A 14,751-nucleotide genomic window follows, 5' to 3' on the forward strand; every position below is an offset into this window, starting at 1 on the left:
ATAGTCTGGATCTAGAATGTTCCTTGAAGACCCAGATGTTAAAGACTTTGTCTTAAATTTTGCTCTGTTGGAGGGTGGTGGAAACCTCAAGAGATGGAGTATAGAATGTACAAAGCTCTAAGTCTGCTCTTCAGCATCCCCTAAACCAGTCATGGGGTGCATGCTTATAATCTTAGCACGTGAGATGTGAAGATAAGACCATCAAAAGTTCAAGGTCACCCTGAGCAACATGGTAAGTTCTAGGCCAGACTGATGTACATGAGACCCTGTCTCAAGTAAATAAAAAGGTATAGGAGAGATGGCTCAGTTGTCAAGAGCAATGCTGTTCCTGCACAGGACCTGAATTTGGTTGACACCCATATTAGTGTTCACAAGAGCCTATCACTTCAGTTCTAGGGGAACTGTCACACTCTTGAAGGTTCCATAGGCACCTGCACTCATGAACATATGCACACACTCATAATTTAAAAACAAATCTTAAGAGATCAAACAAGAAACCCACAAATCAAAACAACAGCAGTTACATGGGTCATATTGTCAGTAGGTAAATGGGTGATAGAAAAGCAGAGAGCTCTCCCCCACAGGACTCAGACGTTCCTACATCTTCAGGTGATGATTGGAGCCTAGCGATGTGTCCAGTCTAGAGATACATTCCAAAAGTCTTATCGGAAGTTCATGAAGACGTCAGAGTAGATAAGAAGACTGTAAACGGGGCTCTGTGTTGTCTAGCATTTCCTCTACCTACAATCTCGATGTTCTAGTCAGCCATGGCAAAGTAGTCTGCAGGATCTTTAGTACTGATAAAGCTTCAACCTAGTTCACTTCCTGACCCTGTCTCCTTCTGTATTTCATTTTACTCCCATTTATTTCTGGATTGAAATATATGCATTTAGGATCTTCTCTTTCCATGTGTCAGTGGGATTTCAGAGAGGGGAACATGTAGAGACGTCACAGTGTGAGATGGAGCTTGGCTATGATTTCTACCTGATCTTTAGCTTTCTTGCCTAGTTATCTGGTCTTTGATGGGGTGAGCCCTGTGTGTAGGCTTCAGAGATGTCCATATGACTATCCAGTCTCTAGCCACAGAGCCTACTCCCTGAGTCCAATTTACCTGACTGTGACAAGTGTATGCCAGTACATGACATTGTTTTACAATTCTAACTACGTGGTGGCTAGCTGGTGCTCTTCTTTCAGCTAGATTCTACAGCACATGTAGACTATCCCATGTGCGAAGACTCAAGAAATACAGAGGGAACCCTCTGCACATACTGGGGCAGTAATTGTCAGTGTCCTGGGATATGGAACTTCTATGAAATACCTACAATGGTACACTTAGGGATATTACTCATTCCTATTATAAACCAATCGAAAACAAACTAAATATTTAAGAATAGTGGAAATGACCAAATAAATGTTGACAAAATAAAATCTTTTGCAACCATTAAAATGTATGTGGTAAAAGTAATTTTAAAATGGTGTTTTAGGGCTGGAAAGAAGGCTTAGCGGTTAAAAGAACATGCTGCTCTAACCGAGGACCCATGTTCAATTCCCACACCCAGTGGCTCACAACCACCTATAGCCTCCAGGGGATCTGATGTCCTGGGATGGCCTCCACAGGGCTGCACACGCGTGCATGGGCACATGCAAAAGTAAGAAACAAAACCAAAACATGAAGTCAAAGTGACTTGTTGTAGATGTTTAGAAAGTTTGTTTTATGAAGTTAGCTTCCAAAAATATATGTATAGTATGTAAGAACTAAGACATATATACTCAGAGACATTATTAATAAAACACATATGCAAAGACAGAAGAAAACAGCACTGCGAATGGCAGTTTAGGTGATGGGGATATTCTGCTTCAGGTTCTCACCCTTATAAACCATCCTTGCGTTTCACAGTTGAGTACATGACATTTCATAGTCACAAAAGATTGTTTTCAAATCAGGCACAGTTTTTTTTTTTTTTTAATGTCGTTATAAAACACAATTGGTCAAATCCCTAAATCTGAAAGAAAAGAAAAGGAAGAAGAAGAAGAAAAGTAGGCAACGAGGAAGAAAGGAAAAACAAAGGAAGGAGAAAGAGAATTTCATTAGGAAAGAACCTGTCCCAGTGGCTAGCAGGTCATTTTCATCCTCAGGGAATCTTCTTGCCTTGCAATCTGACAGAAAACGCACAGATACAGGCATTTCTAGAAAGGTGTCCATGACCTACATTTAAAAAAAAAAAAAATCTTTCCACAAGGTCACCTGCCAGTTTCCTCTGTAACAGACATCCCTTAGTTTTGTGGCCAAGGACAGTTATTTCAAAGTAGTTACTGTAAAAGATGTCTCATTTTTCCTCGACATTTTTATTTGCCTCAAACTGCATGAGCACCCACGCAGTTCACTAGCGTTATATCCACTCCCAGGGCAATGACCCTTCCCAAATAAACTTACCAGTTCATCTTGGATGACCTTTCAACCATGTCACTTAGGTTCACAAACCTCTGATCCGCATACCCAATAAAGCATGCATTCTGCCCAGATAGCCTTTGCACTGTGCTGACTTTAATCTTTGTTTACGATGATCAGTGTGGCACAAGATTGACATGAAGTTCCTGTTCTCATGCCCCAACCCTTGGCTGTGGCTGCTTGCCAATGTGGTAAGAGCCCGCCTCCTTTATCCAGGACATAAAAATGTCACCAGCCTCCTTGTAGAGAAAGCAGGCATTTCATCTGCTCACTCAGAGAACTCTCTGCAGCAACCATGGCCACCTTCGTGGAACTCAGTACCAAAGCCAAGATGCCCCTTGTGGGCCTGGGCACCTGGAAGGTGAGTGTGCAGTCTTGGGACACCTGCTGCCTTTGAGGGGAGGTCTGGACATTTTCTTTTCTGTGCAGAGCATCTATCTGCCTTGGGTTTGATAAGGCCAGCATTATCACCTGTTGTCAGCTGCTTTGGGTTGCAGATGAGCCTTTCCCAGAAATGACAATAGCTTCCTTGGCGAATATCAGGTTTAAATTTGTACAATTTTTCAGGGAGAAAACTGTTTTCAGGGAAGTTTTCTCTTAGAAAGCCTTTCCTTGGGACTCTGAGGGTCTCTGTTGGTTTGTTACTGGCTGAGTGACTGAGAGAGAGTATAGAGTTCTTAATGACCCCACTCTTATGATGCAAGACTATGCCAACATCTGAGTGGCCTGGGAGCTTGTGGGAAAGGCAGAGGACAACTGGACTGGCCCAGGCAGTTTACAAAATCTCCATGTGATTCCCCCACACCTTAAGACCCATGCAGCATGAGAGCCACAGAATTGGAGTCAGCTCAAAGTCTGCCCTGGCTGTGTTAATCTCTACTGGCAAGTTGCTCTGTGGCCCATCCCAGTACCCAGTGAAACAGATTTCTCACGAAATCTTGGGACAAGTCTGACATTGGTCCATCTTCTTCTAACTCTGCCTTCTTTGCTGTTTCTATTACTGACAACATGAGAGTAGCCAGCTTGTTAACCAGGAGCTGTTTTTAGTTTTGATTTTGATTTCTTGAGACAGGGTTTCTCTCTCTCTAACCTAAAATGACCTTGATCAAATTTGGAGTAATCCTCCTGCCTCAGCTTCTTGAATACTGGGATTATAGGTGTGAGCCTTCATCCTTGGCTCAGGAGTAGTTTGGGAACCCATCTGTCTTAGTTAGGGTTTTACTGCTGTGAATAGACACCACGACCAAGGCAAGTCTTATAAAAAACAACATTTAATTGGGGCTGGCTTACAGGTTCAGAGGTTTAGTCCATTATCATCAAGGTGGGAGCATGGCAGTATCCAGGCAGGCATGGCACAGGCAGAGCTGAGAGTTCTATGTTTTCATCCAAAGGCTGCTAGTGGAAGACTGACTTCCTGGCAACTGGGGTGAGAGTCTTAAGTCCACACCCACAGTGACACACCTACTCCAACCAGGCCACACCTCCAGACGGTGCCACTCCCTGCTCCAAGAATATACAAACCATCACACCATCTGTCCTGTGTCCAAGACTCATTTCCAGTCTTCCTCTGTTTCTCTTTTCTTTACACAGAGGGTAGGTTCTCTCTTTGTTTCTACATTAGATTGGGGTCTTACTAGAATGGTGAGACTTGCAACCAGAGTAGAAATTTCACATTCCCTCAAGGTGACAAATAATTACAAATCTCCAGGATACTCACCCTGGACAAATTTAGAAGAAATGCACTTTCAGAGTTCCAAAAGCATTTGTAAATATTTGTAAGAAGTTGTTTTCGAGGTAAGGACTCTGTGCTCACCAGTGGACAAGCAGGAGGGTGACACTTTGGCCCTGGGCCCCAGTGCTTTTGTGTTTCTGGAAATTCCTTCTCCTCATGATGGCAGAGCTGTTGATCTCTGCTCTCTGTGCTTCTCAAGGTTTGATGCTTAAAAACAGAACCTTTAGATTTAGTAATAGGGGAAGAGTTATTTATGGGCTGTTGTTTGAGAGTCTTCCACAGCCCTGGTTACCTTATAATAATTCATTATGTGGCTGAGACTGGCCCTGAACTCCTGGTTTTCCTACTCACCTCCCAAATGCTAGGATTAAAACATGGGCCACCACATCCAGTGAGATGTTGTTTTGTATTGACTGAGATAATATTGTGCCCCAGGCTGTCCTCAAAGCCACAGCCTGGCCCTCCTACCTTTGTGCCTCTCATGGTGGTGTTACAGCCATGCAGCACCATGCTCTGCAGAGAGGTACGTGATGAGTACTTACTCTCCTAAGCCAATACCTGGCTTGGTTAGGTCAGGACAGAAGGTGACCCACTTCAAATGCTCCTTCCCTTGGCTCCTTGGCTTGTTTTCTCTTTCTTTCTCTCTCTTTCTCTCTCTCTCTCTCTCTGTCTGTCTCTGTCTCTGTCTCTGTCTCTGTCTTTGTCTCTGTCTCTGTCTCTGTCTCTCTCTCTCTCTCTCTCTGTAGTCCATATGGGGAAAATCCATTTTTATAAAGTTTCTGTTAGGTTTAAAACTGAGGACAAAGAAATGAAGTGCCTATTTAACATCTTCCTGTTTGCTCTTTTTCTGAAACAGTGATTACATATTGGATTGCAAGTGCCAGGTGATGTGCTGAAATCTTCACAATCTTGTGGCAAGCTGGCAACACAAAGGCCTCATGGGGCAGGGCCCATAACTTGCTATGTTTTGCTGTCAAGGTTTAGGGAAATTGAGGAATCTGCTCAGCCTCATACTGCACCATAGCAGAGTTCAAATCACATTGCTATAATATATTTTTTAAAGATCCTTCTAACTGTCTGGAGTCTGAGAACTCCTCCTCAGAATCTAGTTTTCAGGCTAGCCTTGCAAGTTTCAAGGGGAGTCATTTGTCACTCAGAAACTGGAGGCACTTCAAGATCAACCTGGACTGGAGGACTAGAATAGGACACGAGTCAGAATCATGACAATGACATGTGTATTAAGATGCCATAATGAAATCCATCACTTTGTATGATAACCTAAAAATTTAGTGAAATAAAAAAAGTAATTCACTTTTTCTTTTCCTGGGAGAAACCCCTCAGTGTATGTTTTCTTCTCCCAAGTCCACTTGGGAACAGGACTGCAGCAAGGCTGTGGTTTTCAGAATCTGGTCTATGTGGAGCCCTTAAGAAGAGGCCTTGGAGCATCTAATGGTCTTTTCTATTGCCTTTCAGTCTTCCCCAGGCCAAGTCAAGGAAGCCGTGAAGGCGGCCATTGATGCTGGGTATCGCCACATTGACTGTGCCTATGTGTATCACAATGAGAATGAGGTGGGAGAAGCTATCCAAGAGAAGATCAAAGAGAATGCTGTGAAGCGGGAGGATCTCTTCATCGTCAGCAAGGTACAATGATGCACTTGGTGGACAAGACTTCAAGGCAGGTGGAAGTATCTGTGTAGGGGCAGGTTTGAGAGCTTATTCGCCTTTCTTTGTGGGCCTGCATGTCTCCTGGCCCTTTGTTCCCTGCTTTCATTATGTCTCTTGGTAGAATTCCACACACAAAAACATCCACTGTTGGAGTGGCCACACCTATATATGTGTATATAGGTATATGTGTATATGCTCATTGCCATTCATCACAGGGCCTGACAGGCCTGGGGATAAGGGAGTACTAAAAAGGGCCAGCCCTCCTATTGCATCGTAATACTTGAACTTGAAGAGCCACAAACAACTCCTGCCATCTGAGAAATGAGAGCCACAGAAAAGCATGTGACACAAGAATAATTCTAGTCAACGGCCGACTAAGTTAAATGACTAAGAAACAAACCCAATATCGAGAGCATAGGGGAACACTTAGGAAGTGATGTTGACTTGCTAAGAGCTGATGATAAGAAATACGTTGCATTTCTTAACGTATTTCTTATAAGTGAATAGCCGGTCCTGGGGTGTACAAATCTCCAAGCAGGAGGAGTAACTGTAGTATGTGTGGCCTTCCTCTCCCTAGTTCTAATGCTCCCCTGTTACACCCTGCAGCTGTGGGCCACATTCTTTGAGAAAAGCCTGGTGAAGAAAGCCTTCCAGAACACCCTCTCGGATCTGAAGCTGGACTATCTGGACCTGTATCTGGTCCACTGGCCACAGGGATTTCAGGTTTGAGCTGCTCTTTGCCTTCTATTTTTGGGGAGATGCTACAAAGTGGCTATGGTGCCAAGACTGTGACACTGGGGAGGGATGAAGCAGGGGGTTGGGTTTGAGTTTTATTCTATTTTTTGTATATGAGCGTTTTGTTTACATGTATATGTGTGCACCATGCCTATGCTTGGTGCCTGTGGAGATCAGAAGAGAGCATGGGATCCCTGGGAATTGGAGTTATGGATGGTTGTGAAACACCACCTGGGTGCTAGGAACCCAACCTGGGTCCTCTGCAAGAGCAGCAAGTGCTCTCATCTTCTGACCCACCTCTCTAGTCCCCAGAAGACTGTGCAGCGCGGAGGCTGAGGCAACAGGTGGTACTTGGTGAGACTCATGCTTGGTTTTCTGCAATTGTGTTTGAAAGAAACAGTATTTCTTCTACCAGCTCAGATAAGCTGCAACTGGCCAGCCATCTTCCTCTTGGATGCATGCCCATGAGTGCCCTTGGTAGGATGTCTTGGGGCACTCTTGCATAAGTTCCTATTAATCAAAGTGTGCCCAGAGAGTGACCTCCATGTGTGGTGATATTGACAGTTAGCCAGTCCAACCTGAAGAAATATTGCATAGTGTCTGGAGGGATGTGGATTCTTTTTGCTGTAGGCCCTTATGAACAGCCTTGGTGAGAGTGGCATGGTCTCCAAACTCAGGCCTTCTCCAGGTTGCAAGGTTAGGAGAAGCTGGTTACTCTCTTCCTCAGATAACCATACTCTTCTGATATAAAACCTCTGCCTAGTGACCTTGAAGTTTACATTGGTTAACTTCCACGATGATAGTGATGGCTTCTATAATATACTAGAGGACTTGGAGCCAGCTGAGTATTGCCAGAAATAGAGGACTGACTTCCCATGGTAGACTGACACAGGAATTTTTTTTGAATATTATATTTTTATGTGAGTTCTCTGGAATTTGACATGGGTACTTCTTATTTCGCCGTCCTGAGACGTCTCTTCACAGGACCAGGTAACTAAATGCCGATTCTGGTGATATTTTTGTTTCTCATTTACAGGCTGGGAATGCGTTATTACCCAAAGACAATAAAGGCAAAGTTCTCCTGAGTAAATCCACATTCTTGGATGCCTGGGAGGTAGGTTCCAACTTCCTTCAAGTGTGCTGCTCAAAGTTAAAATACAAATCTTCTCTCAGATGCTGTTGAGACTCCACCCTGGTATGGAAAGGCTCAAGTGCTCTGTATATAATTTCAGAATGCTTATTCTCTAGTTCCCCCTCTGTCCTGGAAAGTGGTGTCTGTGGAGCTACTTGTGAAAGTCAGAGGGCAGCTACCCAAAGTAGGTTCTTTCCTTCTATCACATAGGCTCCAGGAAGAAACTGTGACCATCTAGCTTGGCAGCAAGGACCTTTACCCACTGAAACATTTCCCTGGCCCCATGAAACACTTTCAGGAACAACAACAACAACAAAAAAACCAACCAACCAAACAAACAAAACCTTACTGCAAGTCAGAGGCTCTGATAGATACAAGAAGGATCAAGTATGTCAGTAAATGAAAAATAAAATAAAAAGGAAGGACATGACTGCTCTTAGGTATGCTGGAGGAGAAAGTTTACTCAGAGTATTCCAAGTTGTAGCCAAAGATGAGATTTCACGCGTCAGCTAAACCCTCCTTGCTCGTCCCTGCCTCTAAGCCCTTGCTGTCCCTCCCCCATCCGTGCATGATTTTACTACCTTTCTTCATGTCAATTTTTTTTCAGGCTCAATTTAAACTCTCCTCCCAATGACTCTCCTGGGCTAAGATGATTCCTTCCTCTCCTCCCTCATCCATGTACTAATTGATGTCAAATAAGCTGAGGCAGCCTAGCAAGCACATTGTATACATTTACACACACACACACACACACACACACACACACACGTATATGTATATATATATATGTATATATATATATATACACATGCACAATATGATGTATATGTAGTATATGTATATGCATATGTATACACACATATAAACAGAAACTTAGAATGGATGAATAATTATAAATTCACATTCAATGTCACTATCAGGTTGGATAATTATCTTTGGGAAAGTTTAAAACAAGCTCAATGTATTTAAGTAATAAAAAAATAAACTCCAGATCCTTGGGTGGATGTGATATGGGTTGGCTGGGTGCCCCTGCCTGGGTCCATCTGTCTGCAAGGTGATCCTTACTGTATGCTTTCAATCACGGCTATGTGAGAGGCTGAGGCACAAAGATCACATTTCAGATCCTGCCTGGACTTCAGAGTAACTTCAAGGCCAACCCTTACAAGATCCTATTCAAGATTGGAAAATGAAGGGGGTTAGGAACTAGAGATACAGATTCACGGCAGATTGCCTGTCTAACACATAGGAGACCACAGACTCAACCCTTAATAAGCACAAAATAAAAATCAAAAACCAAAGAGAGACCACAGGGACGATTCCTTTCCTTACACTGTGGACTGTTTCCTGGATAACCTACATCACTCAGTTTGGGTCACTTTTGCCTATGAGCAGACAGCATATAAAACCGTTACTTCTCCTTCCTCATTACATCTGAGCTGGGGAAGAGTAGGATGGCTGGAAGCAGCCATGAGGGCACCACAGTCTAGACTAAAATTCTCCTTTAGTGCTTCACTTAATTTGCCACGAGGGAGCCATTCCTCCTACCAAGGACTAAGCACGCCAGCATCCCTGTATCCTCTTAGAGCCATCTAAATGATATTCTTCACTGTGGCAGGCCATGGAGGAACTGGTGGACCAGGGGCTGGTGAAAGCTCTGGGCATCTCCAACTTCAACCACTTCCAGATTGAAAGGCTCCTGAACAAGCCTGGACTAAAACATAAGCCAGTGACCAACCAGGTAAGTTCTGTTTGGGGTGGGTCCTGCTCTGTGCCTGCTTCAGCACTGGGAGGCAGAGTCTCCTCTCAGAGGTCTATGTTCAGGATGCTTAGGGAGGTGGGAGGCAGGTCTCTGGGTCTGGTTTGTAGCATACATACCTGTCCATGGGTTGTGTTTGGCCTTTGTGTTGGTCCTTTCATGTGTATGGAGTTCCTGCTGAGCCATTCAGGAAGACCTCCTTCCCTAGAGATGGTGATGTTTGTTTTTTTTTTTTTTTTTTTTGTTTTTTTTTTTTTTTGTTTTCTCTTGCAGATTGAGAGCCACCCTTATCTCACCCAGGAAAAACTGATCCAATACTGTCAATCCAAGGGCATCGCTGTTACAGCCTACAGTCCCCTGGGCTCCCCAGACAGGCCTTAGTAAGGCTTCAGCATACTGGTTCTTTCTTTTTTTTTTTTTATCCTTCTTAAAATTAGCATTTTGTAATTTGTTCTATTAGTATGTAAGTTCCAAGGCACAAGATAAAATATACCAATGGCAATGTGTTGGTAACCCAAGTGGGATTGTCAGGGTAAAGTGTTTTTAAAATGATAGCATGTCTGATCCCCTGGAATATTCCATTTCTGATGTCCTGTGCTGGGGCAGTATTTTCAAATTGCCAAAGTACTAGATCCTATGCACGAATCCAGGGGGAAAGATCTTCCTGCCTGCCTTGCAGAGGAAAAATGCTGCAGTGCTCAGCCTTGATGCTGTCCTGGCAGGGATGTTCACGGGCACACAGTAGCCATGGTGATTTTTACTCCAGCTCTCTTTCTTCGTCTAGTGCCAAGCCAGAAGACCCCGTAGTAATGGAGATTCCCAAGATCAAAGAGATTGCTGCAAAACACAAGAAAACAGTAGCTCAGGTAAAATAAAGTATTTCCCCCTTTTATTTAGCAATCCAGTCTTGTAGTCATGTGTACAACTGTGTTGCTTGCTTTTAATTCCCTGGAGAGGAAGAAATGGGAAGTGTAAGCCTGTTGGGAGCTTCAGAAAATACCGCTAGCATTAGTGAAGCAAGGATCTGCCTCTGTCTTTCAGATTCCTGCCACACCCTCAGGCGTTGGGTTCAAGCGCCAACTATATAGGGTCTAAGCCTATGACTACAGGCTACTCTCCTCACTCCTCGTTAGGAATTCCTAGTTGTTTCTTGGATCAAGGGGCATAAGAAGGGAACTGGAAAAGTATCCCTAATGGTGAAGGGCTTTGTTAATATCAACTGTTGTTAAGCCAGTTACTTAGTTGTCATCTTACAAGAAGGAGAAGGTCTTGTAGCTAACTGGGCACATGCCTTCCCTTCGTAATACACAGGTTCTGATTCGGTTCCATGTCCAAAGGAATGTGGTGGTGATCCCCAAGTCTGTGACACCCTCACGCATACAGGAGAACCTGCAGGTAAGACCTGGGCTGTACATCTGACATTCCTCAGTGGAACAGGTGATAGGAGGGAAGGAGGACTCTTCTTCCCTGCCCTTCAGCTTCTCATCCCACTCTTTCACTGACAGTGTGTCTTCCCTTCTTCCAAGCACTCTGTCAACTTGTAGGCTAGAAAGCTGGGATGACTGAGCTCACAGGTGGTACCGGCCAAACCTGTCAGGACTGATCACAACTGTAGCTTATATCACTGAGATGACCACTGCCTACCATTGAGCACTTAGATCATAGGTGGAATGCTGTGCTAGCCAACTGAAGACTGCCTTGTAGACATGGACTGGACTTGAAAACTTGTCCTCTGAGACACCCTTCAGGCATACATACTTAGCACACCTACAACCCAATCTCTTCCCTCTTAGAACACTAAACTCTATAAATAACTCACTCTTAATTTAGAGAATAATGTATTTGTCATGGACATATTAGGGGAAACACCTCAGATCCCTCCAGCACTTTCCTTGCTAAGGGTGGTTTTGGAACTCTTGTCTTTCTAGGTCTTCGACTTCCAGTTGAGTGAGGAGGACATGGCTGCCATTCTCAGCTTCAACAGGAACTGGAGGGCCTGTGACCTGTTGGAGTAAGTGGTACCAGGTTAAGTAGGAGGTTGATTAGGCCTCTCCCTAAGGGTAAAGGGTTAGTAGGAAGGGATGGAAGGCATGTGGGATTATGGGATGGTTTTTGTCTTCAAATACTATTTTCTGGCAGTTGTGAAAAGTTAAAAAGAAAAGTCTGAGTCCTGGGGACTCACTAAGGGCAGAGACATTGTCATCTGATGCTCAGTTTCTGAATCTTACACACAGAGTGAGGATTTTAAAGAAAGGAGCTGTCACTGCTGTGTGGGAGTCAAGTTCTCCTTCCCTCACTCATTCACCCAGTGACTTCCTGTAATGTGCTATGGCCATTCATGGTCTACATGTTTGGGACATCACACTATAAGCTTCCTGTTCCCAAGCTCATATTCTACAGAGGACAACTGAAGTAACTCTGATCTCAGTTACATACACCAATCAGAGAGTGACAAATACCATATAGAAAAGTGAAGCAGGACAAAAGGTATAGCTGCCCTTTGTAATAGACACTTTAATACATGACTATCCAGGGGAAGCTTTGTTCAAAAAGTGGCAGTTGAAGACAGTGGAAGATGAGTAACATGGCTATTTAGGGAAATAGCATTCTTGCAATCATAGCAACCATTGCAGATGCTCTGCTCTCGTAGCTAGAGCATTTGAATGGGATTGAGAATACTGTGGAATGAATAAGTGTTATTGTAAGAACGCAGAAACTTGAGGAGATTTAGGTTAAGGCTATGGACAGGCCTTTGATTTTTAGGCCTGAAAGAGGAATAAGCCATGAACAGAGCTGGTATGATCCGATGTGTCTTAAAAGGCTCACAATGACTTGTGGGTTGAGAGACTACGACAGTAACCCATGGAAAAGATGACAGTCGCTGGACCTGGACCATGGTGTTGGGGAGGAGATGAGGAAGACCACCATCTAGATAAATGGGAACATGCAATCAATTTAGTTTCCTCCTCAAAATTTACAGTTGAAGCTGGTTTTGTATTTTTGTTTGCGTGGTTGGCTTTTGTTTGAGCAACTCACATGCAGAATTAACATTTTGGTAAAATCAAGGGTTTGACATGCGTTTATTATGCCTGTTGGGTATCAACTAGGAGTATATGTGAAGCTAGTGAATTTGGTGACCTCAGAAGCCAACTGTCACTGGGTTCTAATCCAAAATCTACTACTTATTCACTAGCACTGGGGCCCTTGGGGAGTTTTGGTGATGTTCTAAAATCACTTTTCTAATCTACAAAGTAAGGATGACAATATTAATCACAGCCAACCTTCACTGAATTCTCTCGTTTAGCATGCAGCAGACACTTTAAGCCCTTTGCTTATATTAGTATCATATTTACTACTCATACCCAATCTATTGATTTCAATAGTATTTCCTGCTTCACAGCAATGCCAGAGTTTGGACAATAGTTCTGGGGCCCTTAGTTGTGTGTCTGCTTGTTTATGATCCCTTAAGATATCAATGAACTGGTGACCGAGTGACTGATAGCTCGCAGGCCTTCCTTCCTTAATACTCCTCTGATATTTTGGGAGAAGGTCCTGTTGTGTGCCCGCGCCACACTCCATGTCCCATGTTCACAGTCTTGTTGGGGAAGAGATCAGAAGAGTACAGAAATAGCTGAATATATCACGTAAGAGTGTCTCAGATCACATTTTTGATTCTGTGGACTGTTTTCTTCTTTGTATTTGTTGTTGCAGTGCAAGGACTGAAGAGGACTATCCTTTCCACGAGGAATACTGAGGTCCACTTGCTTGATGAGATCCGTGCATGATAGATTCCTTCGTCTCTCTAAAATCAACCTGGATGTAGGCTACCATCTGGCAATGCAGGATTTAAATTTTTGTGTTCATCAAGGAGCAAGAAAATGTTCCAGAGAAACGAAGGGCAACGGTTCTCACTAGCGAGGGCTGAGCACATGTTTGTCATCAGGAGCATGTAGTATGGTAACACTGAAGATACAATGATAGAACAATAAAAAAGCAATAATAGTAATTCCTGTAGTATGCTGTCCATTTCTGTGATAACCACTATGACCAAAAGCAACTTGTAGAGGAAAGGGCTTATTTGTCTTACATGTTTCATCCGTAGTCCATCACAGAAGGAAGCCATAGCAGAAACAGAGGCAGGAGCTGGGTCGCTGAAGCATAGCTCATGGAGGAATGCTGCTCAGTGGATTGTTCCATGGCTTATCCAGCTTTCTTTTCTTTTCTTTTTCTTTTTTTCTTTTTTTTTTTTTTTTTTGGTCTTTTTTGAGACAGGGTTTTTCTGTATAGCCCTGGCTGTCCTGGAACTCACTTTGTAGACCAGGCTGGTCTCGAACTCAGAAATCCGCCTGCCTCTGCCTCCCAAGTGCTGGGATTAAAGGCGTGCACCACCACGCCTGGCTTTCAGCTTGCTTTCTTATACAACCCAGCACCACTTGCCCAGGGGTGGCATCACCCACACAGGACTGGGCTCTCCTAGACCAATAAATCACTAATTAAGAAAATCCCCTACAGACTTGTCCACAGGCCATCTGATGGAGTCAATTCCTCAACTGAGGTTCTCTCTTCCTAGGTGACTTCAGTTTGTGTCAAGGTGACAAAAACTAATGAGCATGGTCACCAAAGCATCTGACACAATTTGAAATACTTTCGAATGAGTGAGCTCATTGCATCCAAAAATCCCATAATTCCCAGGCTAGGAAATAGAGGAGGCATCAGGGAGCCAAAAACTTGCTGATGGTCCCAGGTAGCCTGTGGCTAAAGCAAGTTTCAAGGGAAGGAAGGTGCTTTCAGGGACAGTGCACGGCTTGTGGAGTGATGGCCTCTCTCCACAAGCTTTCGCTTGACCCCTTCCCTCCACTTTCCCCTGAGACGTCCTCAGTTACCTCCTCTTGTTGTTTGCCCATCTTGTCTATAGTATGCTGTCATGCCAGAGGGCGAGGTGCTGGCAGCAGCAGAGTCTGTGAAATTCATAGAGGTGCCTCCGGTCATTGAGAGAGAATGGCACCTCTTGGTGTCTTACAAATCTAACACCCATGACCAACGTCTCACAACATTTGGTCTAAGTGCAAAAAAGAAAAAAGAAAGAAAGGAGGAAGAAGGGAAGGAGGGAAGAGGAAGGAAGAAAGGGAGGGAGGAAGGGAGGGAGGGAGGGAGGGAGGGAGGAAGGAAGGAAGGAAGGAAGGAAGGAAGGAAGGAAGGAAGGAAATGGTTCAAGAACTAAGTGGTGATCAGTATGAACAATAGTTCCTGGAAAGAATCACATTTTCAGCGGAACCTTCTGC

At 43.9% G+C, this 14,751-nt stretch overlaps 1 protein-coding gene across 1 annotated transcript; it reads left to right on the forward strand.

Annotated features, from left to right (window-relative positions):
* The first annotated feature begins 2,696 nt into the window (after positions 1 to 2,696).
* On the forward strand, positions 2,697 to 13,472 carry Akr1b7 (aldo-keto reductase family 1, member B7). The gene is made up of 10 exons (NM_009731.2): positions 2,697 to 2,810; positions 5,655 to 5,822; positions 6,453 to 6,569; positions 7,618 to 7,695; positions 9,329 to 9,451; positions 9,743 to 9,849; positions 10,254 to 10,335; positions 10,781 to 10,864; positions 11,398 to 11,480; positions 13,181 to 13,472. Exons 1-10 carry the CDS (start codon positions 2,745 to 2,747, stop codon positions 13,221 to 13,223), a joined length of 951 nt encoding a protein of 316 aa, NP_033861.2. The 5' UTR covers positions 2,697 to 2,744; the 3' UTR covers positions 13,224 to 13,472.
* The last annotated feature ends 1,279 nt before the right edge of the window (positions 13,473 to 14,751 follow it).

The sequence above is a fragment of the Mus musculus genome, chromosome 6, assembly GCF_000001635.26.
Source record: "Mus musculus strain C57BL/6J chromosome 6, GRCm38.p6 C57BL/6J".
Classification (NCBI taxonomy): Eukaryota; Metazoa; Chordata; class Mammalia; order Rodentia; family Muridae; genus Mus; species Mus musculus.